The sequence below is a fragment of the Rhamphochromis sp. 'chilingali' genome (genome assembly GCF_963969265.1).
Source record: "Rhamphochromis sp. 'chilingali' genome assembly, chromosome: 18".
Lineage (NCBI taxonomy): Eukaryota > Metazoa > Chordata > Actinopteri > Cichliformes > Cichlidae > Rhamphochromis > Rhamphochromis sp. 'chilingali'.
This window is the reverse complement of record NC_137945.1, coordinates 8,081,184-8,107,165: the sequence shown is the minus strand read 5'-3', so window position 1 is coordinate 8,107,165 and position 25,982 is coordinate 8,081,184. Positions and strand designations below refer to the sequence as shown.

Sequence of the window (25,982 nt, the reverse complement as noted above, 5' to 3'; positions counted from 1 at the left end):
CACTGTCAGTTATTTTACACATCATATCTGCCAAGCCCAGTTTAGTACCTCTTACAGATTTGTTCAATTCAGACAGTTTGTCAATATCAGATCCAACATGTTTTTACTCAGTGAATAGCTACAGTTCTCTGGTTATTTCTGTATTTCATCACAAAAGCAGTTTAATGAACCACATTAGTTGAAATTACGTAACTGGAAATGTGTGGTTTCTTTTTTACATTGTTTTATTAAGAAAATAAGTATAAAAATATAAATATAAAACAATATGACTCAGCATTCAAACAGCATGAATTCAGTGTATGACAGTTTTCTACAACATACACTTTCCATTACATGTTACACCTATATGATGAAATGAATTCACAGTTTGACAAATAAACTGCACCAACCATTCACATGAACATTGCTTGTCAAACAGATATAGCAAATAGTATATAGGATGTCCATCGTTAAAAACATTTTGTACATGTACAGTATTTAATGGAGCTGGCTCGAAAAGCCATTCGACTCCATCCCTATCCCACCCAAACCCAGTCCGGTACCATTAAACATTGATAGTATACAATACTACTATCGCTCATGTCAATTACAAAACACATTGTCCACATCATTGTTCACAAAAAATCCTAAAATTCAAAGGCATCTTTACTGATTATGACCAAAAACAGTAAAACTTTGAGATTTATACTGTATCTCCATTAAGAGAAAATTCTGCACAGTTCAAGTCTTAATTTTCATTTTAGCATCCACATGTGGATAGCAGTGATTTTTGTTTAAGTGTGTGTGTGTGTGTGTGTGTGTGTGTGTGTGTGTGTGTGTGTGTGTGTGTGTTTATTTTTGTGCCTGCACACACATTTATGAGAATCAAATGGACAACTAGTTAACTAGCAAGCTAGCTAGCAAACTAGACAAACAGATAGATAGCTTGATAGGCAGACAGACAGTCAACTAGCTGGCTAGCTAACTGACTAGACAAATAGCTGGCTAGCCAGATAGCTAGATAAACAGACAGAGAAGCATGGACTTGGAAAAGAGAGACTATTTTTGTCTAAGTTTCTCTGCCAGGGCTCTTCCCTATGTACATCTCTGCCAACTTTTTGAATTGTGGTCCCCAGTTGCTGAGGTAATCATATTCCTGGTCCCCCTCAGTGGCAGCGGACTCCAGGGAACTGAGGGATTCTGCCAGTGACCCAGTGCCCTCATAAGCATACGTGGCCAGGGAGTCATAAGGGGGTGCTGTTGGATCTGAATCATTCTCCTGAAGCCTCCCATTAATGAAGTCCCTGACATCCGTGTTATCCTTTATAGGTGATGTCCTCCGAAAGGGAAACAGCATTTCGGGTATGATGTCCCTGCGTAGCTTGTTAGCATCCATCACCTCTGGGTTGCGCAGCGTGCCAATATCAAAGGCCTGAGTGTCCTCCTCTCCACCCCCTTCATCGTTGTAGCTGACAACGTTGTCTCTGACATCCTCTTTGGAGATGATCAGAGGCTCCTTCTTCCTCTGTCTCCTCAGGGCAGCAAACAGCACCACAATCACTACACAAGAATCAGCGGGAAATGCAGAGAGAGAAAGCACAGCATAAGATGTCTGCCTCCGAACATGTGTCATGCATTAAAGAGCACAGGAGAGCAAAGGCACATAGGGGAAACACATTTGCTACCAGTGACAAATCCTCAACACTGCCTCAGGCATTCACCTCCTATTATTGAATATTCAGTGAAAAAGCTTTTTATTTCTTTCCCCCTTGAATGTTACATTCACTGTACAAAATGCACGATGGTTAGAGGACCCTTTTTCATTCTCTAACATGCATCCTCATCTTTTTTTCTCCCCAGTAGTAAAAGAGAATAGGAGATTGCAGAGTGAGCATGTTTTCAGTGAGTGACAGTTTTGGAAGAAATGTATTATTTTAAATTAACCTGCTATTCATCAGATAAAAAGATAACACAGGTAGCATAGTTTTCTACTTGCATCCCACTTGGACGTTAATTTTAATGCCTTCAGGCTATATTGCTGAGTAGTGTACTTTAGGAACATTTGTGATTGACCAGCGTCATTTTTTAAGGAGATGCAGCAAGATATGGACCAGCTATGACGAACTGCTCCAGCTCAGTGCCTGTCTTTTGGAGTCAAGCAGAGGTGAATGAGACAGTCTGTCAGGGAGCTTCAAGCGCGAAAAGTGTTGGATAATGAGCAGATGTCATGATATTTTGCTCAAGAGGAGAGTGCAGAGTTTAACCTTCAGCACACTAAATTTGTGCAATGCGGTCTGCCCTGACAGAATTTAAAATTTGGAATTAAAGCAGACAGACACAAGAAAATCTGGTAGCTTGTATTAGAAATTTAGTCACTCGAGGAACACACCAAACTCCAAAGCAATATTTTGACAGAAGGAAGGAGGAAAAGGGTCAAATTCATCTCATGAAAAAGGTTAGGGACAGAGGAGTAAACACATACACATTCATGAGGACAGATCTGTACTTGTCTTTTATTTTGCCCTCAGCAGTTTGCAAGGAATCCTAAGCCTTAAGTGCTTCTATCAAGTATTATGCTGACAGAGGAGGTAAGGTTCAGTGATGGTTGAAACCCATTACTTATTGGACATGCACTTAAAAAAAATACTCCTACATGTTTTTTAAAATTCTCCTCAGTAGAACTGCTACTGCTGTTCCCTGACTGCGGATCACAAGGACTTCTGAAAGAAATGCTTTATTACTTAGGAAGGAGCATACAACCTTACCTCCCAGAGAAATACCGACTGTTTAGTTAAGTGGTTTTTTGTCTTAATGAAGGGTGCCTAGAAGCACCATTGTACTCCTTTTTGAGACAAAAGTAATTATGTTTGATTGTTCACATTTTAAAAGGAATCCAGAAAGACCCCATGTTGCACTTTGCTACCAGTTATATAATTTAAGATATTTTAAAGATTTTCTCAGGGTCCTTGATTCTATTTGTTATCCATACCAAATGTAATAGTCTGTTCAAATGTCTAAAATTGCATAACTCCTTGTGTTCTCAATAAGCTACTTTGTACCCTCAATTCTCCTTAAGGAGAACATTACAGTGGGTATTTTTGGTGTTAGCGTTTTCATCTCATTTAGTAACACTAGTTTAACACGTAACTAAGTTTCCATGACAACTGGAACCACCTGGTTTAAGTGCTGATGTGTGGCATCCTTGTACTGGCCACATTTGTTTGCATGGAACATGGTCACTGGTATTACAAAGGCAGGTTTCTATTTTAAACCTTTTTTGTATAAGCCATCTTCACTATGGTTTGCAAGCTTTTTATGGTCATCAGCCAGCTCATATGAAGTAGACTGAGGCACTTCACTCTGTTATTGTTAAAACAATCTGTAATGTTTGACTGTGAAATACTTAAATCAGCTATTCTTTAGTGCAGGATTTAATCATTGTTTTAACATATTAAGATGCTAAGCTGCTGCCAGTCAAAGTGGAGTCCCTAGATAGAGTGGCATCTTTTAGGGAAAAAAATTTGGGAGTCCAACCTTTTAATCAATTCCCTGTTTATAATGGCAGACCTTGTGATAGAAGAGAGATTCGGTTGTTCGACTCCATGCGGCCACTTAACAGCATGTACTTGAGCAAACAAGTCACTCTGGTCCATGTTATTGACTTTTTCAGCCAAAATTGCCTGCAGCATGATGCGTATAAGGCCTGCCTGGGGTGATAATTTTGCATTTTGGAGTTATGGTAACTGCTAATATGCCAAAAGAACAGCAAGTTCTCAACATAACCATGGTAGCAATGGTAATAAGGTTGGATAAGAAGTAGACAGATAACTAAACATGTGTACCAATGGGTTTGATGTGACCTTCAAAGACAGGTAAGCCTCGATTTAAAAAAACAAAGGAATAAAAAATCTTCACAGACCTCTTCCAAAAAACAATGAATAAAAGTAGGATCAGCCAGAATTCTGTTCATTTCAATAAGTGCTTTACTTGTAACAATGTTTCTTAAATCCAGTTTCTTTGTTGCCACGTCTCATAAACCAAGAGTTCTTCCATGGCAACAGATGTTCTTTAGCTAACCTGATGATGCTGTGGTTTTCTGGGTTTCCACCAGAAAATCTTTTACTCCCAGCAGGTTTTACCTGGATCTTATTTGCTTAAAATATTATATTGTTTTCTTCACAGTAATCTCACTTTAAAGTCTCCTTACTGCTTTTATTGCTCACATCTCACCCCTATATTACACTTAGAGCACAATAATGTCTTGCCTTGTACATACACCTTTACCCTCAGTGTTTTTCCATCAAGTGGATACTTAAAAATATACTGGTTTTCTACTTTTTTTTTTCCACTGTTTGATTTTTGCTCATTTGTAACTAGATATGTTACACCCCTACTTTATAGAGTTGTGCAACTTGTTAAAATACGGTAATAGAGATGGAGCTGCAGCTGTTTTTATTTTGAATGATTTATAATTGTTTTCACTGACTTGAATTGAATATGAGAACCGAGTTGCTATTATTTGCACTGAATACTGTTGTGCCTAAATGAAGAAGCAAACATTACAAGAATAAGAAGTTAAAGTTTTCATGATCCCATGAACATCCATTGTCAGTGACCAAACTGGTCACTAACACAATAAAGCAGGCCTGGCTAGTTACCCTAAAGGGAAGTTAGTTTAAAATTATTATTATATTTATTTATTGTTTTATTATTTTTGGTCAAGACTTTTTACTTCTTTCATTAGACTCACAAAAAGCAGAGAGAAACCCCCCCCCCCCCCCAAAAAAAAAAACAGATTTCATAAGCACCTTTAGGCAACTGCTGTTGTGATTTGGCGCTATATAAATAAAACTGAACTGAACTCAAGAGTGAACTTACTGAGAAGGATGATGACACAGAGCAGTATGGCCACTAGAGCTCCAGTTGTGAGACCATCTGAGAAGGGCAAGACCTCAGGGTTACACGACTGCATGTTTCCACGGCTGTCACAAGCACATACGCGCACGATCAGTGTGCTGGTGCTGCTCTGAATGGGGTAGTCGTTGTCAGAGATCACTACAGGCAAGAGGTACATGCTCATCTCACGGCGGCTGAAACCTCCCCTCCGTGTCAGGATATTGGCAGTGTTATCTGTGGAAACATTCAGACCTTGTCAATGACGAGATTTTAGAATAGCTTTCTTTTTATTTCTGTAAATAAAGGCTTTTATTATAAAAGAGCAAATTGCAGCTTATTAGGTAATTATAGACATCTTCATTCAAAGGCACAGTAACCTGGTCCAAGTATGAAGTTGTGTTTGTTTGTTGAAATTGTGAATATTTGTCCTTGTTATGAGTCTGTTATGTCACATTATCTTACAGTATACATGCCATTATTTAAAGTCTTAGACTAAATGGAGAAAACTGAAAAAACATGTAAAGTTTTCAGACCTGTTACTGCATGGCTACTGAACAACCATTGCATATCTTGTTTGAAAAGCTTCATGAGCATTTCCACTTTCTTGAAAATCAAATATTTTCTATTGTAGGGCAGATAAAATTAAAATCTGTTTGTAACACAGTGCAGTCCAATATATCTGACTGTGAAGGTTGGCATTTCCACTGTGTTTATTGTGCAGTGAAAGATAATTGGCAATCAACTAGAGCTCTTCAAGAAAGAGTACAAAAATTACAACATCAGAAAAAAACCCTGTAATCGCACAAGGCTTTTGATTTTGAATCACTGTTTATTAATGAGGATGTATTTATGAATATTTCTAAGAGTAAAAATGGTAAAAAAAGAGAAGAATATTTTACCTTCCCTGTCATCAATGGTAAAATTGGGATTGGTGGGACTTATACTAAACACAAACTTGTGTCCCACGAGAGGTTCATCTGTGTCAACAGCACTTATTGTCTGAATCAACTGTAAAAAATCAGAACAAAAGGTTAGGGCAACGCATTAGAAAGCATATGAATATATGCAATTAATATCGTAAAACACTGGAATAACTTTTAAGACATTTGTCAGTTTCAGGATTTGGGATATTTAATGAAGCACAAATATGAATTATGAAGTAGTGTGGATGAGAATTGGTCCATTCACATGGCTACAACTCAAACTCTAAATTTAGACATTTAGACAGGGTCAAGATGACCAACTTAAGTTCAGTATCAGAATAGGGAAGAAAGGTGATGTAAGTGAATTTCCACATGGCATGGTTGTTTGTGATACATGGCCTGGTCTGAGTATTTCAGAAGCTGTTGATGTACTGGGATTTTCCTGTATAACCTAGAGTTCACATAGTATTTTCTAAAAAACGGAAACTATCCAGTGAGCTGCAGTTCTTTGGGAGAAAATACCTTGTTCATACCAGAGGTCAGAGGAGAATGGCCGGACTGCTTTGAGCTGATAGGAGGGCAACAGTAACTCAAACCAAACCAAGGTATGCAGAAGAGCATCTCTGAATGTACAGCAGCAGAAAACTATACCAGGCACCACTTCCATCAGTTACGATTAGCAAACTGAGGCTACATTTCGCATTGTCTCAACTAAAGTTAGACAATTACAATATTGGAAAAAGGTTTCCTGGTCTGATGAGTCTTGATTTCTGCTGCAAAATTTGGATACCAGGGTCAGAATTTGATGTAAACAGCATTAAATTTCCATGTCAGGTGCTTCCAGCAGGATAATACACTATCCCAAATAAATAAAGTAGTTCTAAAGCAGGGTTCCAACAGCATCCCAAGCCAATACAAGCAGCAGATTTAAATGTAATTGTGTCATGAAAATTGTGTCTGGGAACACAGTCGCATCTAAGTATTTTCTGTTGTGTGAATACTTATGCAATATATGCAGCTGACGAATTTGACCCTGTGCTTCAGTGCCATTTATATATATCCTTATTTTGCCCATGAAACCATGATAATGACGGAAACCACTGATACCTGTCCTGCCTTGACATTCTCACAGACAAATGTGTCGTAGGACATGGCAAACTCGGGGGCGTTGTCATTGACATCCAACACCTTGATGAACACTGGCACTCGAGTTGTCTGACGTGGATTATCTAAAATGATTACATAAAATAATTTCAGTTATTTACGGCACAGATGAAAAATTATTATTATTATTATTATAAATTGGATATCAAAAACAACAATTACTTATTTCTGTAGCCACCACAGAAATGTTGTGCCATTTGGATGTTTCTCGGTCCAGTGCTTTCAGTGTTGTGATGGTCCCATTCACAGAATCAATGTTGAACAGCCTCTCCAGATCTGTGTGTCGATCAATGGAGTATCTGCAAGAAATAACGTAGTTATTCATACCAGTGAGATAGAAGTGCTCACAAATCTCCAAACAGACCAAATCATGTTAACTCTACAACAGATTAGTGTTATTGTTGTTGTAAAATGAAGACCAGTTAAAAGTCATTCTGCTTGCACGGGGCTGTCTTTATGAGAAAAAACACACTAACGTCCTTATCTACTTAAAATTGTGTTTTACAAAGTGCATTAATTCCTGCAAAAGAAACTGCTTTCCAGGCTCCCCATTGTCAAAAGATGATACATCTTTCTGTGAGCCTGCTCATTTGTCATAGTCACCTTTCATACACAAGTGAAACTGGAATATGCAACACAATACGCCATGTGGCATTGGCCAAGAGCAGCATATCTCTGTGTCAGAGATGGGCAGGCGCCATATGTGTGGAACGGCGGCGCTGAGCTGTGTGAATCGATACAGCAAATTAGGCTCTTTCACTTTGACTTTGTGCAGTGCCACAGAGGGCTTACATAATTCCGGGAAATAAACAGTCTGTATTCACTTCACAATGCTGCCGCCATCTTCCACTGGGAAATCACCAGGAGGGACCCATGAATAATATTCTCCCCCCCTTCTACACTGACACATGGCTTGGCTGATGGATTAGATTTAACTAAGTGGGCACATTTTAATCCTCACTCTATAAAACTGATAAGAGGAGACTTTGTATTTCGTCCATGTGTTGCTTGTTTTTGCATTGATTTTATTCTGGTATAATTAAAGCTGGGACAATGAGTTTTGAAACAATCAAATTACTACAATAAAGCATTACACCCAATTGGCTGGTTAGGAAATCTTTGCTTAACAGGCCATTGATTGTTTTGCAAGTTTACAAAATTGCGAGTACCTAATTCCAGATGAAAGGGAATTTGTTGTTGTAGGCTAGGAAAGCTATTTGGCATTTTACTCAAAGAGTCTGGCACAGTGTAAGGCCTCAGCACTTCTGAGCCCTGTAGCATACTTGACTGGCTTGTTGTCAGCATCTGGGTCCCTGGCTGATACCACACCAACGAAGCTGCCAGCAGCCGTGTCCTCGTGCACCTCGATGATGTAAGGGTTCCTGGTGAAAATTGGGGGCTCGTCCACATCCTCTACCGTTACCTTGACCGTGGCGTAGTCTTTGAATTGCAAACCATGGATGAACCTTGCATCCAAGTAGGTATTTTTCACCTCCACTCTGAACTCGTAGTCCCTCTTAGTTTCATAATCCAGTGGCTAGAGATGAAAGCACATCAGAAGTCAAGCTGTAGACGTTTCCATTTAAAAAGAAAGGGGGAAAAAAACTATCTGCCTCCAGGATTTTGATGTGCAATTGATTGCTTTTCATTTGTCTGCCTTTATCTTAATCATATTCCAAATTCTAGGTTACAAATCCAAATAAGGAATACTGATCTGGGGATCTTTTGAGAGAATTTGTAGCACAAATATTTATATTATTCCTTTTACTACCTTAGGGTGATTTTACATTTCAGTTCAAAAATAGGCTGTCATATTCTTCTTACATCAAAACTGCTAACTAATATCTAATCTGAAACTATGCTGTCCTGACTTACTGTTTGAAGTTAAATGATCTTTATTTTAGATATTTTATATATCTTATGTCAAATTAAAATCAAAACCATACTTTTGGGCTATATTTCAAACTTTTTCCCAAATCTGGAATATTCAAACCAATTACAAAATGTGAAATAATGTAACTACTTTTTTTGTCTGATGTTACAGCTATGACATTAGCTGGTTACTTGAACAGTGACTGTGGAAAACACATATAAAATAGTATAAGAAATAGAGAGAAACAGAAGATGAAATAGAATTGAGGTACCTTTTTTATTATGATGACTCCCTCCTGTGTGATTTGGTCAGTGATAATATTAAAAATGTCATGACCACCAACTATGGTGTACTCCATCTCAGCATTACGGCCCACATCTGGATCATCAGCCTTAATTCGCCCAATAGCAGCTCCAATCACTGTGGACTCGACAGCAGTCACACGGAAGGAATCTAAACATGACATTAAATGGGTAAATCTTTGGTTGCGTGCTTGCTTCATTAATCCATGATCATTTTTATTGTACATAGATACAAAACTCGTCTTAAAATGCTTTGCAAAACAATAAAGTACAAGAGGGAGGCCTCTTACGATTCGCAAAGCGAGGCGGACTGTCGTTTACATCAGAGAGAGTGATGCTGACTGTAGTGGTTCCTGAAAGCCCTCCCATCTGCCCAGCCATGTCTTTAGCCTGGATCACAACCTGGTAGTTTTCCTTGACTTCTCTGTCCATACCAGGGAGAGCTGTCTTTATCGTGCCTGGAAATAAGAAAAAAGAAAAAGTTAGTCACCACTTTTGCTGTTTTAAAGATACATTTTATTTTGAGAAATTATTTCCTCTCTTACTGTAAATGCGATGAGATTATTATCAATTCTGTCTCTGTCGCAACCATGTCTGCTAGAAAATTACATTTATATGCCTCTGATTTAGTTTGCCAATTAAGTTTCCAAGGGAAATCTAATTGCTGCCCGGATTATGTTTCTTGGCAATGTTTTTTTAGTGTCAGAAGTGCTACATTTGTATACCAGATGCACGATGCAGTACTTTTCTCTGTTTTTTCTTTTCTTTTTTATGATTACACAATATAAGCATTTTGTTTAAAGTCCTTAATAAATGTAATTTTAGTTTGGTTTTACTTACTAGAAATAAATTCTGTGACAACCTCTGTAACATTGTTGAGAACAATACCTTTCAGGGTCAGCTTATGGTTGGAAATAAGGAATTTTAACCTGCTTTGTGAATACAGAGCCCAGTTGTTGTGATCGAACTTTCTCAAATCATTTTCTTCTTGAATTATAAGATAATTGCTCTGTAAATAAGACAGTGTGTAGTTGTTTGTTGCTTTAACAGGGCTTGGTTGCATCAATCTCTGTTTCCATCTGACACTGAGTGAATGCTTAGAGATGAAATTGACATTGATCGTCCCATCTAGCTCTGTTTGGTACGACAGCCTATCAGCCCACTTCCCAAAATGTCAGGCATTACTTATATCCAATTTTAGAAATGCTGTACGTAAATAATGGGACTAATGGATTTGAAAGGTTTTGTCTTATTAATATTTTATGACTCACAGACAAAATGTTTGGTTTCTTCCATGATATATGCAAGATGAAAGATTACATGGCTACAAGTACCGAAGTGTTCTTGTAAATATTAAACTCTTACTTTCCTGACAGAAAACTCGAACATGAACACTTTTTTCAGCCAAACACAAACACAATTGGAAATTTCAGCTGAAATTAGTGGAAGAAATCAATCTTGCACTTATTTGGATTAATAACCCTGAGAGTCAGATGAATCCCCCTTCTTCCGATTTAATTCTCACACACATTGCAACACATTAGAAGCTGCTTCTAAGAGATCCTGCTGCGTTTGGCTTACCATTTTCAGAATCCACAGAGAAGTAGGGCTGTCCCTGTAGAATGCTATACACAAGCTTGGCACTGTTCCCATATGTTTGATCATCAGCATCAGTGGCAGTTACAGTGACAACAGATGTACCTGCAAAACAAACATCGAAAGTCAATTTTAATTGATTCTGTTACTGCGCTTATTAAAACAAGACATGATCAAGTAACTGAGTCAACTTTTGAAATTTACTTCCATTTGTATAGAGAAAGTTTTCTGCAAATTTGACACTCATTTCCAGAAAGCCAGTTGCTCAAAGTGACCATTATTAACGCCATCAGTGCCCTGATATTGTTCGTATTTATTCGACGACCGGCCTCTGAACAAAATCAATTTTCTCCAAAAAAGCAAGCGTGCCGAGATAGGCGAGTGACTAAACAGTGAATCAAAATTGATAACCTACACTTTCAGACTGTGATTAGATCTCATCTGGATCCACAGTCAAAATTATTACTTTGATTAAACCCAGGTAATGGGTCTAATTTAAATAGCAGTGAGACTAAAAAATGATGGTTTGTCAAGCCTTAAGGAAAGAATACTCTCTCTGTCTCATAAATCAAACCTGGTATGAAAAGATGTAGTAATAACATACACATTTAGTTTTTCAATTCATGCCATGCAGTTTTGACTAATGACACGCCAGCCCGTAGCCATTTTGCACACCAATTACTGTCATAAAATATTTTGTGAGAAGCTGAAACTATAATAATAATAATAATCCCCCAAAAATGGAAAAGGTTTCCCCCCCTTTCTGTTAACAGCCCAAAGTGTGGAGAGATAAAGGTACAACTGACATGCTTTTATGCTCGTCTAGGTACAATTACCACTCAACTAAATCATTTTTATTTATGTATTTTTTATGCGACTGAAAGAGTGTTTGCAATTACTAATTACCACCAGGACACATACACTGGGGACTCTAAAGATGTGTCTAAAAAAAAGTTCAAGCTTTGAAAGAACTCAGTTCCTCTCAGATATGCTGTCACTGAAATCACTTCCATATTAAGTCCTGTATAATCCACCCAAGCGTTTCAGTAGTGCTACATTGCGAATACTGTCCTTGGCATTCAGGAGACCTCTGCCGTGTCCTGTTTGGGTCTAACGGTCTCCGTGCATACTAATGAACCCTCGAACATCTGTCCCACTTAGTCCCAGCACTGATAGTATAAAAGGAGGCTGCTGGTTTTTTTTATAGCTGGGTGACTTGGCTAACCAGTGTGTTCAGACTGAACATATAAGGAAGTTTATTAGTCCAGAGGTGGGTAGCGGTGACACTGAGCCATCCTTTGAAGCTAGGACGTCTAAGAAAAATGCATTATGAATTCCAAATGGAATATAATTTTTTGTCATATAGGCAATTGGGTTTTGATTTACCCTTGATTGTTCCCGTGTATTAATTTGTGGTTGCATAATTGAGGATTGATTTCAAGTTGCATGCATTACTTTCGTAAGCTTTGTTTATATTCATGCCAACTGGCTTATTTATATTACTTGAATGGAATGAAGTGGAGTGCAATGAAGCAAATCCTTAATTGGAAAGACTGTGACAATCTAAACTTTTAATATTTCTACCGCCTATTAAAAATGGCAAATGGCATTACTTGTTATGAATGCCCAATGAGCCTGACCGCGTGAATAACAATCGCAAAACAGCAAATAACTGTGAAAAAAGTGAACACAGCGTCACATTAAACCAAACCAGCTGACTGATGAATAGTGGCTTGCTTTTTCTGCATTGCTTGAAAATTGTTTTGCCATATTCTATTAACATTATAATGGCATCAATTCTCAGATAAATAAATGTGGACTAATGGTTTTCCTTATAGATTTAGAAGCTAAATATGATCATTAGTTAATTGTTTAGTCCAATGGGGATGCGATTTTTCAGAGCACAAATGGCCAGTTTTATTTTGTAGCTATCCAGCCAATTAACAGTTGTTGATTTAATTTTGTCCATTAATCAGTGTTAAAATTAAACGAACCATAACTTACCCACTTCAGACATTTCAGGCACACTAGCAAAGTAGATTTCCTTTGCAAACTTTGGGGCGTTGTCATTGATGTCATGAATTTTGATATTAAATTCAGTGTCAGGCTCCAGCTCTGCATTGGTGTTTCTGTCCAGAACCTTTGCGTTCAGTGTGTACATGGCTTTTTCTTCTCTGTCCAGCCTCTTTGTGGCGTGAATATCCCCAGACTTCTCATCAATCAGGAACAAGGTGCCTGCCCCATCTCCAGTCAGGATGTACTTCACGTTGCCATCGCCCTTGTCCATGTTAGAGTGCAGCTGAAAATCAGAGAGATCCATATTAAAAATTGAAACGAATCTTAAGACAGACCTGTACAAATTGTGTTATGTTGTATGGGTGTGCAATTGGAGGAATTGCACACTCTTCCGTCATGGACTTCAGGCTGACAAGAAAGCTTCAGCTTTCAGTAAGACGCATTGATTTTGTGTAACCAGTGGCGATAAAGTACAAAGCTATTTAAAATTTAATTCTACTTTTGAACACTTCTCCATACAATAACAACAGTGCTTCTCAATTGCTAACATCAAATGTAGTTGCTGTTGTTAGTTTTTCAAGCCTATGGAAATGATCTAGAGAACTTTGCTTCTACATTTCTCCCTAATTAGATTTTCTTTAACTTTAAACAAGAAAAAAAAAACCACTGCATGCACTACTGGTAGGAGGGAAATGATTTTTTTTTGTATTGCCCTCGTCTTTCTCAAGTTGGCCAGTTTTTCCTCTTTTGCCAATTTTGACTTTTGTTCCTTTGTGAAATAATTGTTGAAACCCACGAAGGAATCTGGTTCAGTCTTTGAAAATGGTGCCTTTGCACCCAGAGTATCAAGTGTGACGCACTCCATTACTCCAAATCAAATTAGTCGTGGATTTTTCTTCCAGATTGTGCCTTTGAAAAATGATGAGAACCTGACCAACAGCAACAATTGCTAAAATTAGTCACCTCTGACCTATCCATCACCTTGAAGCATCTCCTAAGTGTCACAGACGAGTAATGGTGGCATACTGTGACAGACACTTGATTCAAGCTCATTACTGTACTGGATCTGTCAGCAGATATATTTAGAGCACTATCTCATGGGTTCACATTTTAAATGACAAGTAGTTAGGGACACAGAATGTACGTCAGTAACTTATTAATATTAATATCTGCATGCTGTGAAGAAACTAATTATTTTTTCCTGCAGTTGGAAGAATAATGTCAACAGTACAACTCCGGATGGAAATCAGAAATGTATTACCAGAGTGGTAGCTATTCTCAGGTAGAATTAAAAAATAAATAAGGATGCATGTGAAAACAAGATGCTGTCAAGTTCAGATGAACAATAGACACAGCATTTGGCACTGTGTGGGGAAATATTTTCAAGCAGATGATCTCTATTATCCAAAGGCTATTAAAGAGAAATATCAGTCAGCTTGAATTTTCACATATATTTGCGTTCTGAGACAGTCTGTTCATTGTTGGTGAATGTGAGCCGTAGGCCAGTGAACCAAGGATTTAAGATGTGTTATGGATGTGAAAGCTGCTACTGCTATTGACTATGAATGACAGTGTAATTTTAGCAGCCAGGAAACTGTTTGTGTGAATTTTTGCATTCAAATAGGCTTCATATGTTGGCTATGCGCAATTGCACTCTTCAAAAAGAATCTATATTTCCACAGTCACCTTATCGTTAAAAATAATTTTTCATATATTGGCATATAGGTTATAGGAGGGTTAGCTCACTACGCATCACTGGAATCCTGTGCAACATAAGAAGAACATATTTCATTATTGATATTCAAAACTGTGACTCCTCGCATACTCTTGTGTGCTAACACTGTGATAATTAGGCCAGCGCAATTTCAGACCATGTCACACAGCAATTGCATTTTTTTTTCATCTTTTCATGATATTCTCACATTTTTTTTTCATCTGATTATTACCATATTTTTCAGGCTTGTTTGTTAATCCAGTTAAAAGAAGGCTGAGAAGCAAAAACAACAAACAATGAGCCATCAAAGGAGCCTAAACCTGTGCAGCCAAGCTGTCTCAAAGATAATAGGAATTTTACAGTCTTTGCAGAGCCCTGTATTTTACATATTTCCCTTAGTCTAAATTGAACCCCCACCCCCCACCCAAGCCCTTTCCCTGTGCACTTGTGCCAATTATTGGATGTCGACATAACGTTCCCTTCATAGCCATGGGTAAAAGAAACATTTTCTCCCCATGGCCATATAGATTTCTGACTTAGTGGAACTGCAAATAAGGAGGGATTCTGCACAAGTAAGCAATGTTAGGAAAAGATACCACAGCATCTAAAAATAATAGTGTTTCTGTTCTCCTGTTGTCAGCAAGGCAATGAGCCAAGAACATGGGATTTTAGGATTTTATTTCTTTTGGGATGTCCTATAGAAACTGCACTCAGTACTGTAATGCACTTTAATCATATATATATATATATATATATATATATATATATATATATATATATCTTTTTTTTTTTTGAGAGAGGCATGAGGGGTGTTTTTTCTTGAAGCACACAGTTCAAGTGTGCTAGACTTTGCATCTAACATGTAGCGTAAATCTAGTACAGCTATAAAAAAAAGAAAAACTTCCATTGACACTCTCAAGAAAGTGTGGCACAAAGTGTTTTTCACACAGCCCTTACAAAATCTAATGTTTGCACTGCCACACTATATTTGCAGAGATTTAGTGGCTCTCCTTTCAAGGCCTTGCAGCACAAACACAACGTTTTCAAGGCCTTACAACAGAAGCACAGAAGAGAGCCTTGATGAGTTAAATCGCCTTGCACAAACACTGAGGAATTGTCAGTAAAGCACCAAAATCATTGGCAATTCTTGTCAGGTCTCTGGTAAGCATTGCTTGGTGCTGCAAAGAGGAGATAGCAAAATAGAGTGTAGAACGGTTACAGAATAATCACTCGTCCTCCTCTCCCCCCGTCTCTTAAGACATAGGCAGGAATTCTTTACTATTAGAGCCATGTACTATAATGTGCAATATGTTGGTTAGAGGTACAGCTTACAGTATCTCTGTTGCGCTTTGTGTTTTTTGTAACGCACACAGGTTCGGCAAAATTCATGCAGAGGAGTGTTAAGCAAGGCCTTTCAAAAAGCCAAGGATATTTATTGTCAAAATATTAACACCACAAAGTGAGCTACCTTGAAAGTTTTAATTTAGGCAGCACATTTTGTCTACAAGGCACAAAAACAATGCAGTGTACCGAGCATTTAATAGGATTTTGTTCACTTCAGACACACCACTCATATGCTGCACAATCCAAAGTTTGCGCTTGTATTGCTCAGCATTGCAAGCGTTCACACTTCACAGCCCTGCTTAAGAAGTAGGGCACCACAGCTGCAGACAGTGAGTGCTCACACTCATTAATGCCCCCATGAAAGTCAGTTAAAATGAGATTTGGTGGATTTACACTTGGATTCTACACACTCGCGCTACATAGAATATATAAAAACATAAAGTACACTCTGCTTTTTAGCAACTTGACAACTGCTGCCGAATCTGGCTGAAAATACGACTTTAATAATGAAGTTATTTGTCTCCATCATCCTGTGAGGTATCTGACTGCACTATTCATTATGTAAGCCTCAAAGCTGCGTGTCTTTTGAAGTCCTGATAAGCAATATCATCTGCATTTATTATAGTGCATTTGCAGCCGTGCACTGCTTCCTTTTCAGTTGAGACGTGAGGCATACGAGTGTGAGACTGTTCTTTACATCACATTTGATTGCCATCACCAAGAAATCAACCTCAAGTGAGAGTTAGTGAGTGTGTGGGGGCTGATTGGAGAGCTTTGATTGAATGTGAAATAAACAAGTTCTGCTACAGTGCGCTACAAAGGCCATTAAGTGATCTTTATGTGAAAGACCATCGAGGCTTTGGTGGCTTTGTGCTGGGTACTGGAGTGCTTTTTACATTTTCTTTCTTCCCTTCATACCTGTCTGTCCTTCTTTGTCTATTTTTTACTTCTACCTTTAACATTGATCCGGCTTTTTTTGATTGATCTTTGTTTTTCTGTTTATCTGCCTTTGTCTGTCTCTTTCTTAAGGTCTCACATTTTTTTTGTATTAGTTTTGTAAGGTTACAATCTATATATCCAATTCTTTCTTTCATTCTTTCTTTCTCCTCATCTTTTGTGATTTTTCATATTTTCTTTTACAGTCTTGTGTTAAAGCTAAATCTTTCATTATTTTTCTTTTTTTCATATTGCTCTTTTTTTGTTCGTCATTCATTCTTATCATTCTTTTTTATTTTATCAGGCTATCACCATCAGTTTTACTTGTCAGTCTTTTGTATTGTATTTCATATAGTCTTTCCGTTTTTTCATATCAGTTTTGTCCTATATTAAATCTTTTATATAGGTCAGTTTTTTGGGCCATTTTTTGTATAGTCTTACAGTTTTCCTTTCAGTTTTTATTGTCAGTCTCTGGTTGCAGTCGTATATTAAGAGTATCTTTCATATAGACCTTTCCATCTTTGGCATTGTTTCTGTTATTTAGCTTCCATATGATCTTGTTTGTTTTTCATTCAGTTTCTTGCGACAGTCAGAGGGTCTTAAGTTATTTTGATCTTTCATATTTTTTTCTTATTTTATTTGCAGTTCTTGGGTTTTTCTTTCCTGTCCATCTTTTGAACAGTCAGAGTTACTCTCTCAGTTTTCTGTATCAGTCTTTTGTATATCTTTCTATATAATCTTTGGCATTGGTCCTGCTTTCTTGTACTGACTTGGGCCCAGGGGGTGCTTGGTATGTTTGCTCGATAAATGAGAAAAATTAGTGATTAAAGTAGGGTTGAAAGTAGGGCACTGATTAATTTTTCATAGACAACTAATTGATTGATCTTTTAACTTGTTCACTCTTAAACTCTCCTTAAAGGCTATGTGCCTTCATCTTAACTTATTATTTGTCTGTTTACCAGTCTCTGTTACCATCACAGTTTTTTCCCTGTGGTTAAACTGATGGAATTAGTGATTTGTGTCAGCTTCCTCTGTAAAGCAGAATGGCAGCGTGTGCTTGCCCTATTTTCCCCCTCCAGTAATTTATTATAGGCTCATGTTTTTCTGACAGTTTAATAGTGAATGATATTGGACACAGGAGGAGTGCGGAACCGGTGAGTGTGATTGCTGTCATGCCACAGAAGTTGGGTGCCAGAAAGCATCAAAGAGTCGAGAAAAAGCCACATCACACCAGTCACCGACATATCACTGGATGGCCCCATTTATAGTTAGCATTTCCTCTGCTGCTTCATCACATAATACAACAAGGTGAATTTCAGTGGCCTTCTTGATTGATATGTTTTCTTCTTCCTCCCTCTCTTCTTTTTTTATTTTTACTGTTCCTTTCTCTTCACCACATCAGAATGATGGTTTCAGCAAAAGAAGTTGTCATATCCCCCGTACTCAACCTTGCACAAGACACTTGTTTACTCCAGAGAATGAGGTGTGTGATGAAAGCCAGCTTCCTCTTAGAAAATTGGCTGTCGACAGTCACCTCATTTCCCTCCCTTGAGTTGATAACTGCAACGCTCCCCATCACACCTGTCTTTATGGTGCTAGCACGGGTGAGCTGACAAAGAACTGTCTGAAGTAGGTGGGTGGAGAAGAATAGCATTGTCCCAAAACTTTTTGGGGCGATTCTTAGGAGAGTCTTGCAGGAGCCGAGTCTCATGTTTTTGTTTGGCTTGGATTTGCTATGGTCTTGACCTGATGTTGATATTAAATTTGCACTTGTTCTATGTGCTGGTGATTAACAAGCTGCATAAACTCATATACGAATTTTGAAGTGCTCCTTAGTTTCATGGTGAACACATGTACAAATGCCATAGTTTGACTCCAGTAGGTGCCACTGTCTATTCATTTTTATTTCTGTTTTTCTTGTATTATGTATCACCCATCACTGTGTTCTTGTACATCCATGCCTATTTCAACAAAATAACCATTTCCTGCCTCCTCAAATTTGAAGGTAGGAATGGTCATATTGTTGAAAAAGGCTGGTCCACAGGCTGTTTCAGCTTCTATATGCTTTGACTTTTTGTCTCATTATGATCTCACAAAAATTATTATAAAGCCAGAAATGGTTGTTTTTGGTATTACTGTTAAAATGGGATGTTATTGTTATATTAATGCTGTCTGCCACATAAAAAAAATCTGTACTTTTATTTTAGCTGTAATAGTATGTTTACACTGCACAGGGTAATCAAGAAAACCATGGAACAAGTGAGGTTGTGTACACTTGTTTCTGTCTGATAGCTCCAGTAACTGTGCCTGTAACAGCCAGATTTCTGGCAGCCCATTCATCTTCAGCCAATTACATCAAACACTACTTCGACAAGCTAAAACTCCTATAATTAGTCTACAGACAATGTGGTTGGACGTTTTACCTTGCCAACATATTGATGGTCGTTTCCTGTATATTCCTCGAGCAGAAAGAATTGATTCCACATCCATCCACGTTTGGACCGCTGAAGAATCTTACCATCACTCTCTGGCATCCCAAACAGATTCCCAATATTCCCAGGCGCAAAAGGAAGGGCAATAGTGGGCCAGAGGATAGAGAGCATGAGGAGCAGCAGAACTTGATTGGTTATCATGGTATCCAATCAGCTGGGAAATGTCCTGAATGACTTCCGAATTATGGTGATAAGCTTCTGAGAGGATCAGCACTGGAAGGTGGTGTCATCAGAACAGACATTGTATTCCTTTCTTTGATCTCCTTTAGATCCCTGTGAAAAGAGGAAACTGTATTCAAGAAAAAGACCATGACACCTATCTATCACTTTGACAGTATACAATTAAAACAGTCAAATAGCATGTGCACTTGTGAAAACAGCAGCTTTGCAAGCCGTTGTACTCTGTGTACAATGACTTTTCCTTCAGATTTCCTTCAGATTTTGCTATACAAGGCCAAGAGCTGCACTAGTTATTCAATCACCTTAAAAGCTTCAAAGCCATGATTTAATGTTGAGGCTTGTCTAAGAGCCGTAAGCTTAAGAATAAATTAATATAGTGTCATCATAAAAGAGTGTATATGTTTTTCTAGTAAAATTGAACTTATCTAATGATAAAAATAGAGATGAAGCTAACGTGGTGGAACTGATTTGACAAACTTCTAAGTAAATGATAAATGAAAGGCATGAAGTATAAAGAATTTCAAGACAATAAACATAATAAATGTATCACCAGATGACTTCGGTAATCTAAGTGCATAACCAATGGAGTGGATGTCAAGATCAAATTCAGTTTAATGAATCGTGCTTCTTGTTTTGTATCAAAATGATCTTTGACTTTGACATATTCATTATGTGATAGGGTTTAATGACATTCCTTTTTTTTTCTTGGAAGCAGTTATTCAAGTACTACATTTTTACTCTTAAGTCTCCATCGCAGCAACATTCCCCAGAGACCAGAAGCATTTAGAAATATGTCATTCAATCGTGATGGCCAGAAAAGCAAACAAACAAACAAACAAAGTGGCTTGTGCTTTAGAAAACTACATAAACTTTAATGGAGGGACTACAACACCAGTGATGTATGAGTGGTCAAGCAGTGGTCGTCTTGACTTTAGTCGCTTTTTCACTACAGTGGAAACACACTAAGCCAGCAATGATTAGCCTGCAGGGAAACTTTGCTAGGTCCTATTAATTTTTCAATGGGCAACTCCACATCCTTTATTACCAACACTGGCATCCTGTCGAAATCATCTTCCTGTAATCAGCCGGAGCAAATTTGTATATTTTTTTTTTTAGATGCAGATAATTTAAGTTTAGTAAATATGGTAGAATTCACAATCAGACATATCTCTTCCACACCCTGCATCTTAAAGGACTGTGGTGCGCTTTACTAATTATAACTTGCATTACTGATGATATGCAAACACTGATGAGATGCTTCAAAGACGGTGAGCATGTTTAAACAGCTTAATACAGGCACCTCTGGGAGAAGTATGCTTCTGACATGAGCAAAATATATTACCCCAACATCCTCTGTAGATTTTTTTTTAATGTTCTGCTTCACAGTTGTTCACTTACATTTTACAGCTGCAGAACAGACTTCCACTAACATATGTATAAATGGATCGTCTTGCTAAAGGGAAGTCTGTCTTTTTCATCTCTTCCATCCAGTTCACCCTCCTTACCCACTTCCTCTCAATTTTTAGCTCTACTTAATTTTTGCATCCTTTACTGATGGCTAATTTCATAGATTTTTATTCCCTGGAGATGTTTTGATGCACTCCAAAAGGAGAAAATCCATATAGACATACACAGAATTTCCCAAACCACCAAAATTATCCCCAGGTGTCTGTCAGGCTTTGTGCCTGTGAAAAGGTATTTTGTGTTATTGGCAGTCTTCTTCCAATACTTCACTAAAGGCTGTGTCCCCACTCACTGGTCCTGATAGGTAATTTGGGTGTCTATGCATAATTGATGGTCTTTTGTAAGTTAATCCTAATAAATCTTACCTCTCTTCCTAAAAGAACCCATTTAGCAGTGTCCCTTTATAAAGGTTAAGGTACGAGAGTTACCCCAGCACGCACTCGCTGTGTACCTCAGGGAACGCTGTTTAAAAGCCCATGCGAGTCGATGCCTCTGCTTTTGTTCAGAGAATTTAAAAAAGGACTGTGAAGTAAGTCACATGAACAAAGGATCTATTAATGTCAGGGAACAAATTAGTATTATGTTTCTAATGATGATAGCGAAATGGCAAATTTAAGTACACGCAGTACTGTGAATAGAAAATCAAAACATGTAGCTGATAGATCTTAATTTGAAACATTGTATTTATTCTCAGTGACTCGGGGAGTTTAAATGAATGAAATCTGTTACGTCAACAGTAATTCTTCAATAACTGATCAAAGTTTTTTTTAATGTATACGATATATGGATGAGGTAGAGGAGAAAGCTATTAAAACTATGTAATAACTCTAACACAAATTTCATTGACATGGTAGGACTGACCCAAAGCTTTTAAGAAACTATAAAGATGTTGAACAACAGGCTGCACATATGAATGAAATCCAGCGTTCTGCAAGTACAGAGACTTTAATTTTGTCCAAGTATTGCCGCAGTAATGGAGATGAAATGTAGATATTGTGGTAAATTGCTGATGTGCTACATTTTTTATGTTAGTTTCTTGCTCATAATGTGACATTAGTGTGACACGTGCATTGCCGAAATCAGGAAACGCCGCCTTGCAATTAATCTAGTCTGATGCTTGTGATTGCATTTTCTAATTATCATCCCAGCCTGTCCTTGAGTTTTAATAGCATTCTGGATATTAATCTTTGATGTGGTGTGCCTATTAAGCATTAGGCCAGTGTTTCTTTTCAGAATTCTTCCAAACACTCCATTAAAGGATGAGCGAGCATGCTGAATGTATGCCAGATCCTGTATACGCAAACTAAATTATCCCAGCTTATTCAACCTATTAAATCGTGGAGTTTATTAAGAAAAAGTTGTTTATGATTAGATTAACTTGTAGGCAGCTTATATGGCTTGGCATTAAGGCACACAGATGTGAAGGGACAGAATTACTTTTAAGTGTTGTCTAGGGTTGTTATTCTTAATCTTGGCTAAGACACAGTCTGGCAGTTGCTCTGCTCTGCTCCGTTTCTGTAATCTGCAAATTATACATTCTTGTTTTGCTGAATAAGAATATCTTTGATCAGATATAAACTAGCTGTTCATCAGGATATGCTTCCTAGAAAAGCGCAGGCTTGCACATTAGTCTGTGTAAAATTTTATGCCCCCGAAATTGAACATGCAGGCTTGCCCATGAAGCCCAAACCGAGCACGCTAACCTTGCACTTTTATTCTCTGACGCTAGTGAGACAATAATTATAGATGCAATATGCAGCAGAGGTCTGGCTAGTAAACCTCTTTAAGAGTTCTCTGCATAATAAACTGATAATCCTCTGTACATGGGAGAATATTGCTGCAAACTTTGGCACTTGAATATGACTGTGGTTACTATTTACTGCAAATGTCTGCAGTGAATAGACTTGCCATGTTTTAATAAGTATATAAGGGATTTAGCTGTTTAGTGAAGATATAAGACACAAAAAGGAGTTGGAAACCGCCCTACTTAACCAAAAATTCATTTTGGATGACATTGATTTATCAAATGAAAATAGTCCCCCAAAGTAACACAATACATTTACATTATCCATGAATAGATGCATTGTTACATAAGGGTAGGACAACATAATAAAGACTCAGCTACACAAAATCTACACAAAACCTCCTACCTCCTACACCAATATTGACCCACTTTGAAACCACAGACTTTTAGACCCCATCAAAATTCTAGTCTTATGTTGCACAATCAAGGAATTCTGCGCGTGAATATATTTTAAAAGTGCTGTGAATAAACACAGGCAGAGGTGGAGTAATTGGAAAAAGAGAAGACTAAGATGGAGAGAGGGCACAGGAAGGCGGCAAGGTCATCGAACTGGTGTCATGATTAGTCTTGGTGATCTTTTGTACTTACACTGTTTGTCCAAGGGCATGATTTATAGCAAGCAAATGCTGTATTTTTTGCGGTGACAAATGCTAACCATTTATGCGAGGTTGGTGCTAGAAACTAGTGTTATGTGATTGGCAGTTTGAGTGGCTCCAGTGATTGCTTGCCGGTATTGACAGAGCAGCACGGACAGAGCATGAGGGGCGTTGATGCACCAAGCTGCTGCACCTGCGCAAACTTCCACTTGGTGGAGCCCTAGACCTTCCCAAGTCGGCCTCTGCCGGCTGCAGTCTTTGGCAAACCTCAGCAAGCTTTACTCGTGTTTTGAAATCCTCAAAGCAATTTTGTGATACAGTGCACACTTCCGTGTTGAAAAGCTACTCTAAGGGGGTTGTGGATGCAGGGGCGTTATTCTTGAAAAGGGTGCGTTGACAATGAAAAGGTAACAAAAAGAGATTAAAAGAGGAAAAAATGTTTATGCTGAGATGCATCTAGGAGAGTGTAACTAGGTAGGAATGAAAGTCTGACCAAGTCATTTTAGACAGAGACCGGAAAGAAATTACAAATACTAGAATTTAATTCAAAGCGAGCTTATTACAGTTCCCATTTTGTTGTGAAAATGCACTCACTTCCCACTCTTGCTTCTCTGTTTGAACATATGTAGTGTTTTTCAAATATGTATTCATGTCTGATTCTTTAAAGCCAGCTTTGCAAATGCTCATGAGAGCCTCTTCGCCTCTGTGGGAGAATGGATTTCCACCTCTTTTCATTCTAATGCTGAAAGGTCGCTCCATAGCTGACAATAATTCAGGGACCGTGTTAGTGGCTAATTTGCACTAAACAATAATGGTGTTACACGGGCATCCTGGCGCACACGACTAAACCCTCATATATCACTTTGTTGACTGTGAAGCCGTCTGCGTGTGAGGCAACACACTGAGGGAGTAGGCTGCTGCTGTTGCTGCTAGAAAGGCTGAAAAAGAGAGTCAGGGTTGGATTAAGTTTGTGCTGTGGAGGACATGCACATATACGTACACTGTAACACTGTTGGCTGCTCTTGTTGCGGTGCTCGAACACCATCATAAACACCTTCATGCATTTTTAGAGATATGAATGGTACAGTGCCTCTCCATCAAATCTGCCCACAGCACATCACAAGTGTGAGCCGCACTCACTGGCTTTCAGCAGACAGACAAATACATCTCCACACACACACATAGAGTCATATATACAGCAGAAGTGCACTTAGGTGTATGCATAGGCTATACTCATGCATATAAGCTATGCAGGCAACCATGGGTGCACAGTATGGAGAACATCGCACTAAGAATAAGTGACAAAGTTTGGATATCAGACTACTAAGTATTTTACATAGTCATAGTATCTTACAGGTACATATTATCTCCTGTGTGACAGGTGTCATGGGCTGAATATTTTACAATGTCAAAAAATATAATGAATTTTAAAAAAGCTAAAGCTTTTTAAAATTTTTTTTAAAGAAAGCACCCTAATTGATCCTTAAGTTTCATTTGTAAAAAGGCAAAAAAATTGGAATCTACTTGGATATCACAATGTGAAGTTTCCTTGATTTTCAAGTCTTCCTTGTACATTCAAGAAAATTAAAAAAAAAAATAAAACATTTTAAGGTATACAAAAAATAAAATACAGCTAATTTGATTCAGCTGTTTTCTAGCTCTTTGAAGTTCCAACACTTCTTTTCCTGAGATATCCACACTGCTGCATTAGTCTGGCTTTGTCACAGTGCAAGGAGCAGATCATCCCCTGGAGTCTGAGAGCAGACAAAATATAAATATACCCTTAAACATTAATCAGAAAAAGCCCTTACCTTTGATTCTCACAGCTTAGCATCCATCTGTGTCACTGAGTGCACGGTACTGTGTTCCTACTCCTTAGCAGTGCTTAGCGGTGGAGACTCTGACTCCTCACGGCAGTGCTTACATTCCAAGACTGACAACAGCACAGCTGGTGCGAATGTGTATGGGAGTGTGTGTGAGTGTGTGTGCGTGGAAAAGAGAGAGAGTCTCCTGCTTACTTCCCTCCCTCGCTCTGTGCTTTGCTCTTTCTCTCTTCCCTCCCTCGCTCCATTTCTCCTCCCCGCTCTCTGGCTTCTCTCCCCTTTCCTCCTCTACACTTTCTTTCTATCATCTCTTCTTGCTCTGTCTGTGTCTCTCTTTCTCTCCCTCCCTTCCCTTCTTTCCTCCCCCTCCCCTCCTCTCTCTCCCTCTCTCTCTCCCTCTATCCCCTCCTCTCTCTTTCTCTAGCCGTGCATCACTTCTGGCGGTGGATGTCACCGAGGCTGAAGCTGAGGCGACTCTTCCCCTGATTGGCTGCCATTCACAAGTTAGCGATAAAGAAAAAGGGAGAGAGAAAAACGAGACAAAAAAGCATGGGGGGGAGGGGAGGGGGGGGGGGGGGGGGGGGCTAGAAAATACTGCCCTTACATCCCAGTGAGCATCAGTTGACTGTGGAATAGAGAAACAGGGGAGGTTAGAGGCTGAAGAAGAGGGTGGACTCTGGGAAGGCATACATTTTTTTCCTCCTCTTTTCTTACTGTGAATGCATCCACAAAGCTGTGCGTAAGGGGCGGCACTGAAAGTGACTGCTCCGACGGATTGACTGTATGATGTTTGATGTCTAAAGCAATCGGCCCCATCTAATCTTCTTTCAATGACGGCGGAATGAAGGAGAAAAAGGCCATAACTTGTAAATCAGCCACG

The 25,982-nt window shown here is 38.5% G+C and overlaps 1 protein-coding gene across 1 annotated transcript; it reads right to left on the bottom strand.

Moving 5' to 3' along the window:
* On the bottom strand, nucleotides 1-25,318 carry LOC308385802 (cadherin-10-like). The gene is made up of 12 exons (XM_080864947.1): nucleotides 25,091-25,318; nucleotides 19,167-19,508; nucleotides 12,738-13,032; nucleotides 10,719-10,838; nucleotides 9,428-9,595; nucleotides 9,107-9,288; nucleotides 8,246-8,499; nucleotides 7,125-7,261; nucleotides 6,906-7,027; nucleotides 5,775-5,883; nucleotides 4,858-5,109; nucleotides 1-1,539 (listed from the first exon to the last, which is right to left on the bottom strand). The coding sequence occupies exons 2-12, from the start codon at nucleotides 19,374-19,376 to the stop codon at nucleotides 1,049-1,051; spliced, it is 2,340 nt and encodes a 779-aa protein (XP_080721073.1). The 5' UTR covers nucleotides 19,377-19,508; nucleotides 25,091-25,318; the 3' UTR covers nucleotides 1-1,048.
* Nucleotides 25,319-25,982: the final 664 nt, after the last annotated feature.

Excerpts from the sequence above, each read along its gene's own strand:
- LOC308385802 (XM_080864947.1), bottom strand. The coding sequence starts at position 19,376 with ATGATAACCAATCAAGTTCTGCTGCTCCTCATGCTCTCTATCCTCTGG. Across the intron at positions 9,596-10,718 it reads CTCTGTGGATTCTGAAAATG|GCACGATAAAGACAGCTCTC; the intron begins GTAAGCCAAACG and ends TCTTATTTCCAG. Across the intron at positions 1,540-4,857 it reads CTGTGTCATCATCCTTCTCA|TGATTGTGGTGCTGTTTGCT; the intron begins GTAAGTTCACTC and ends ATTCTTGTGTAG.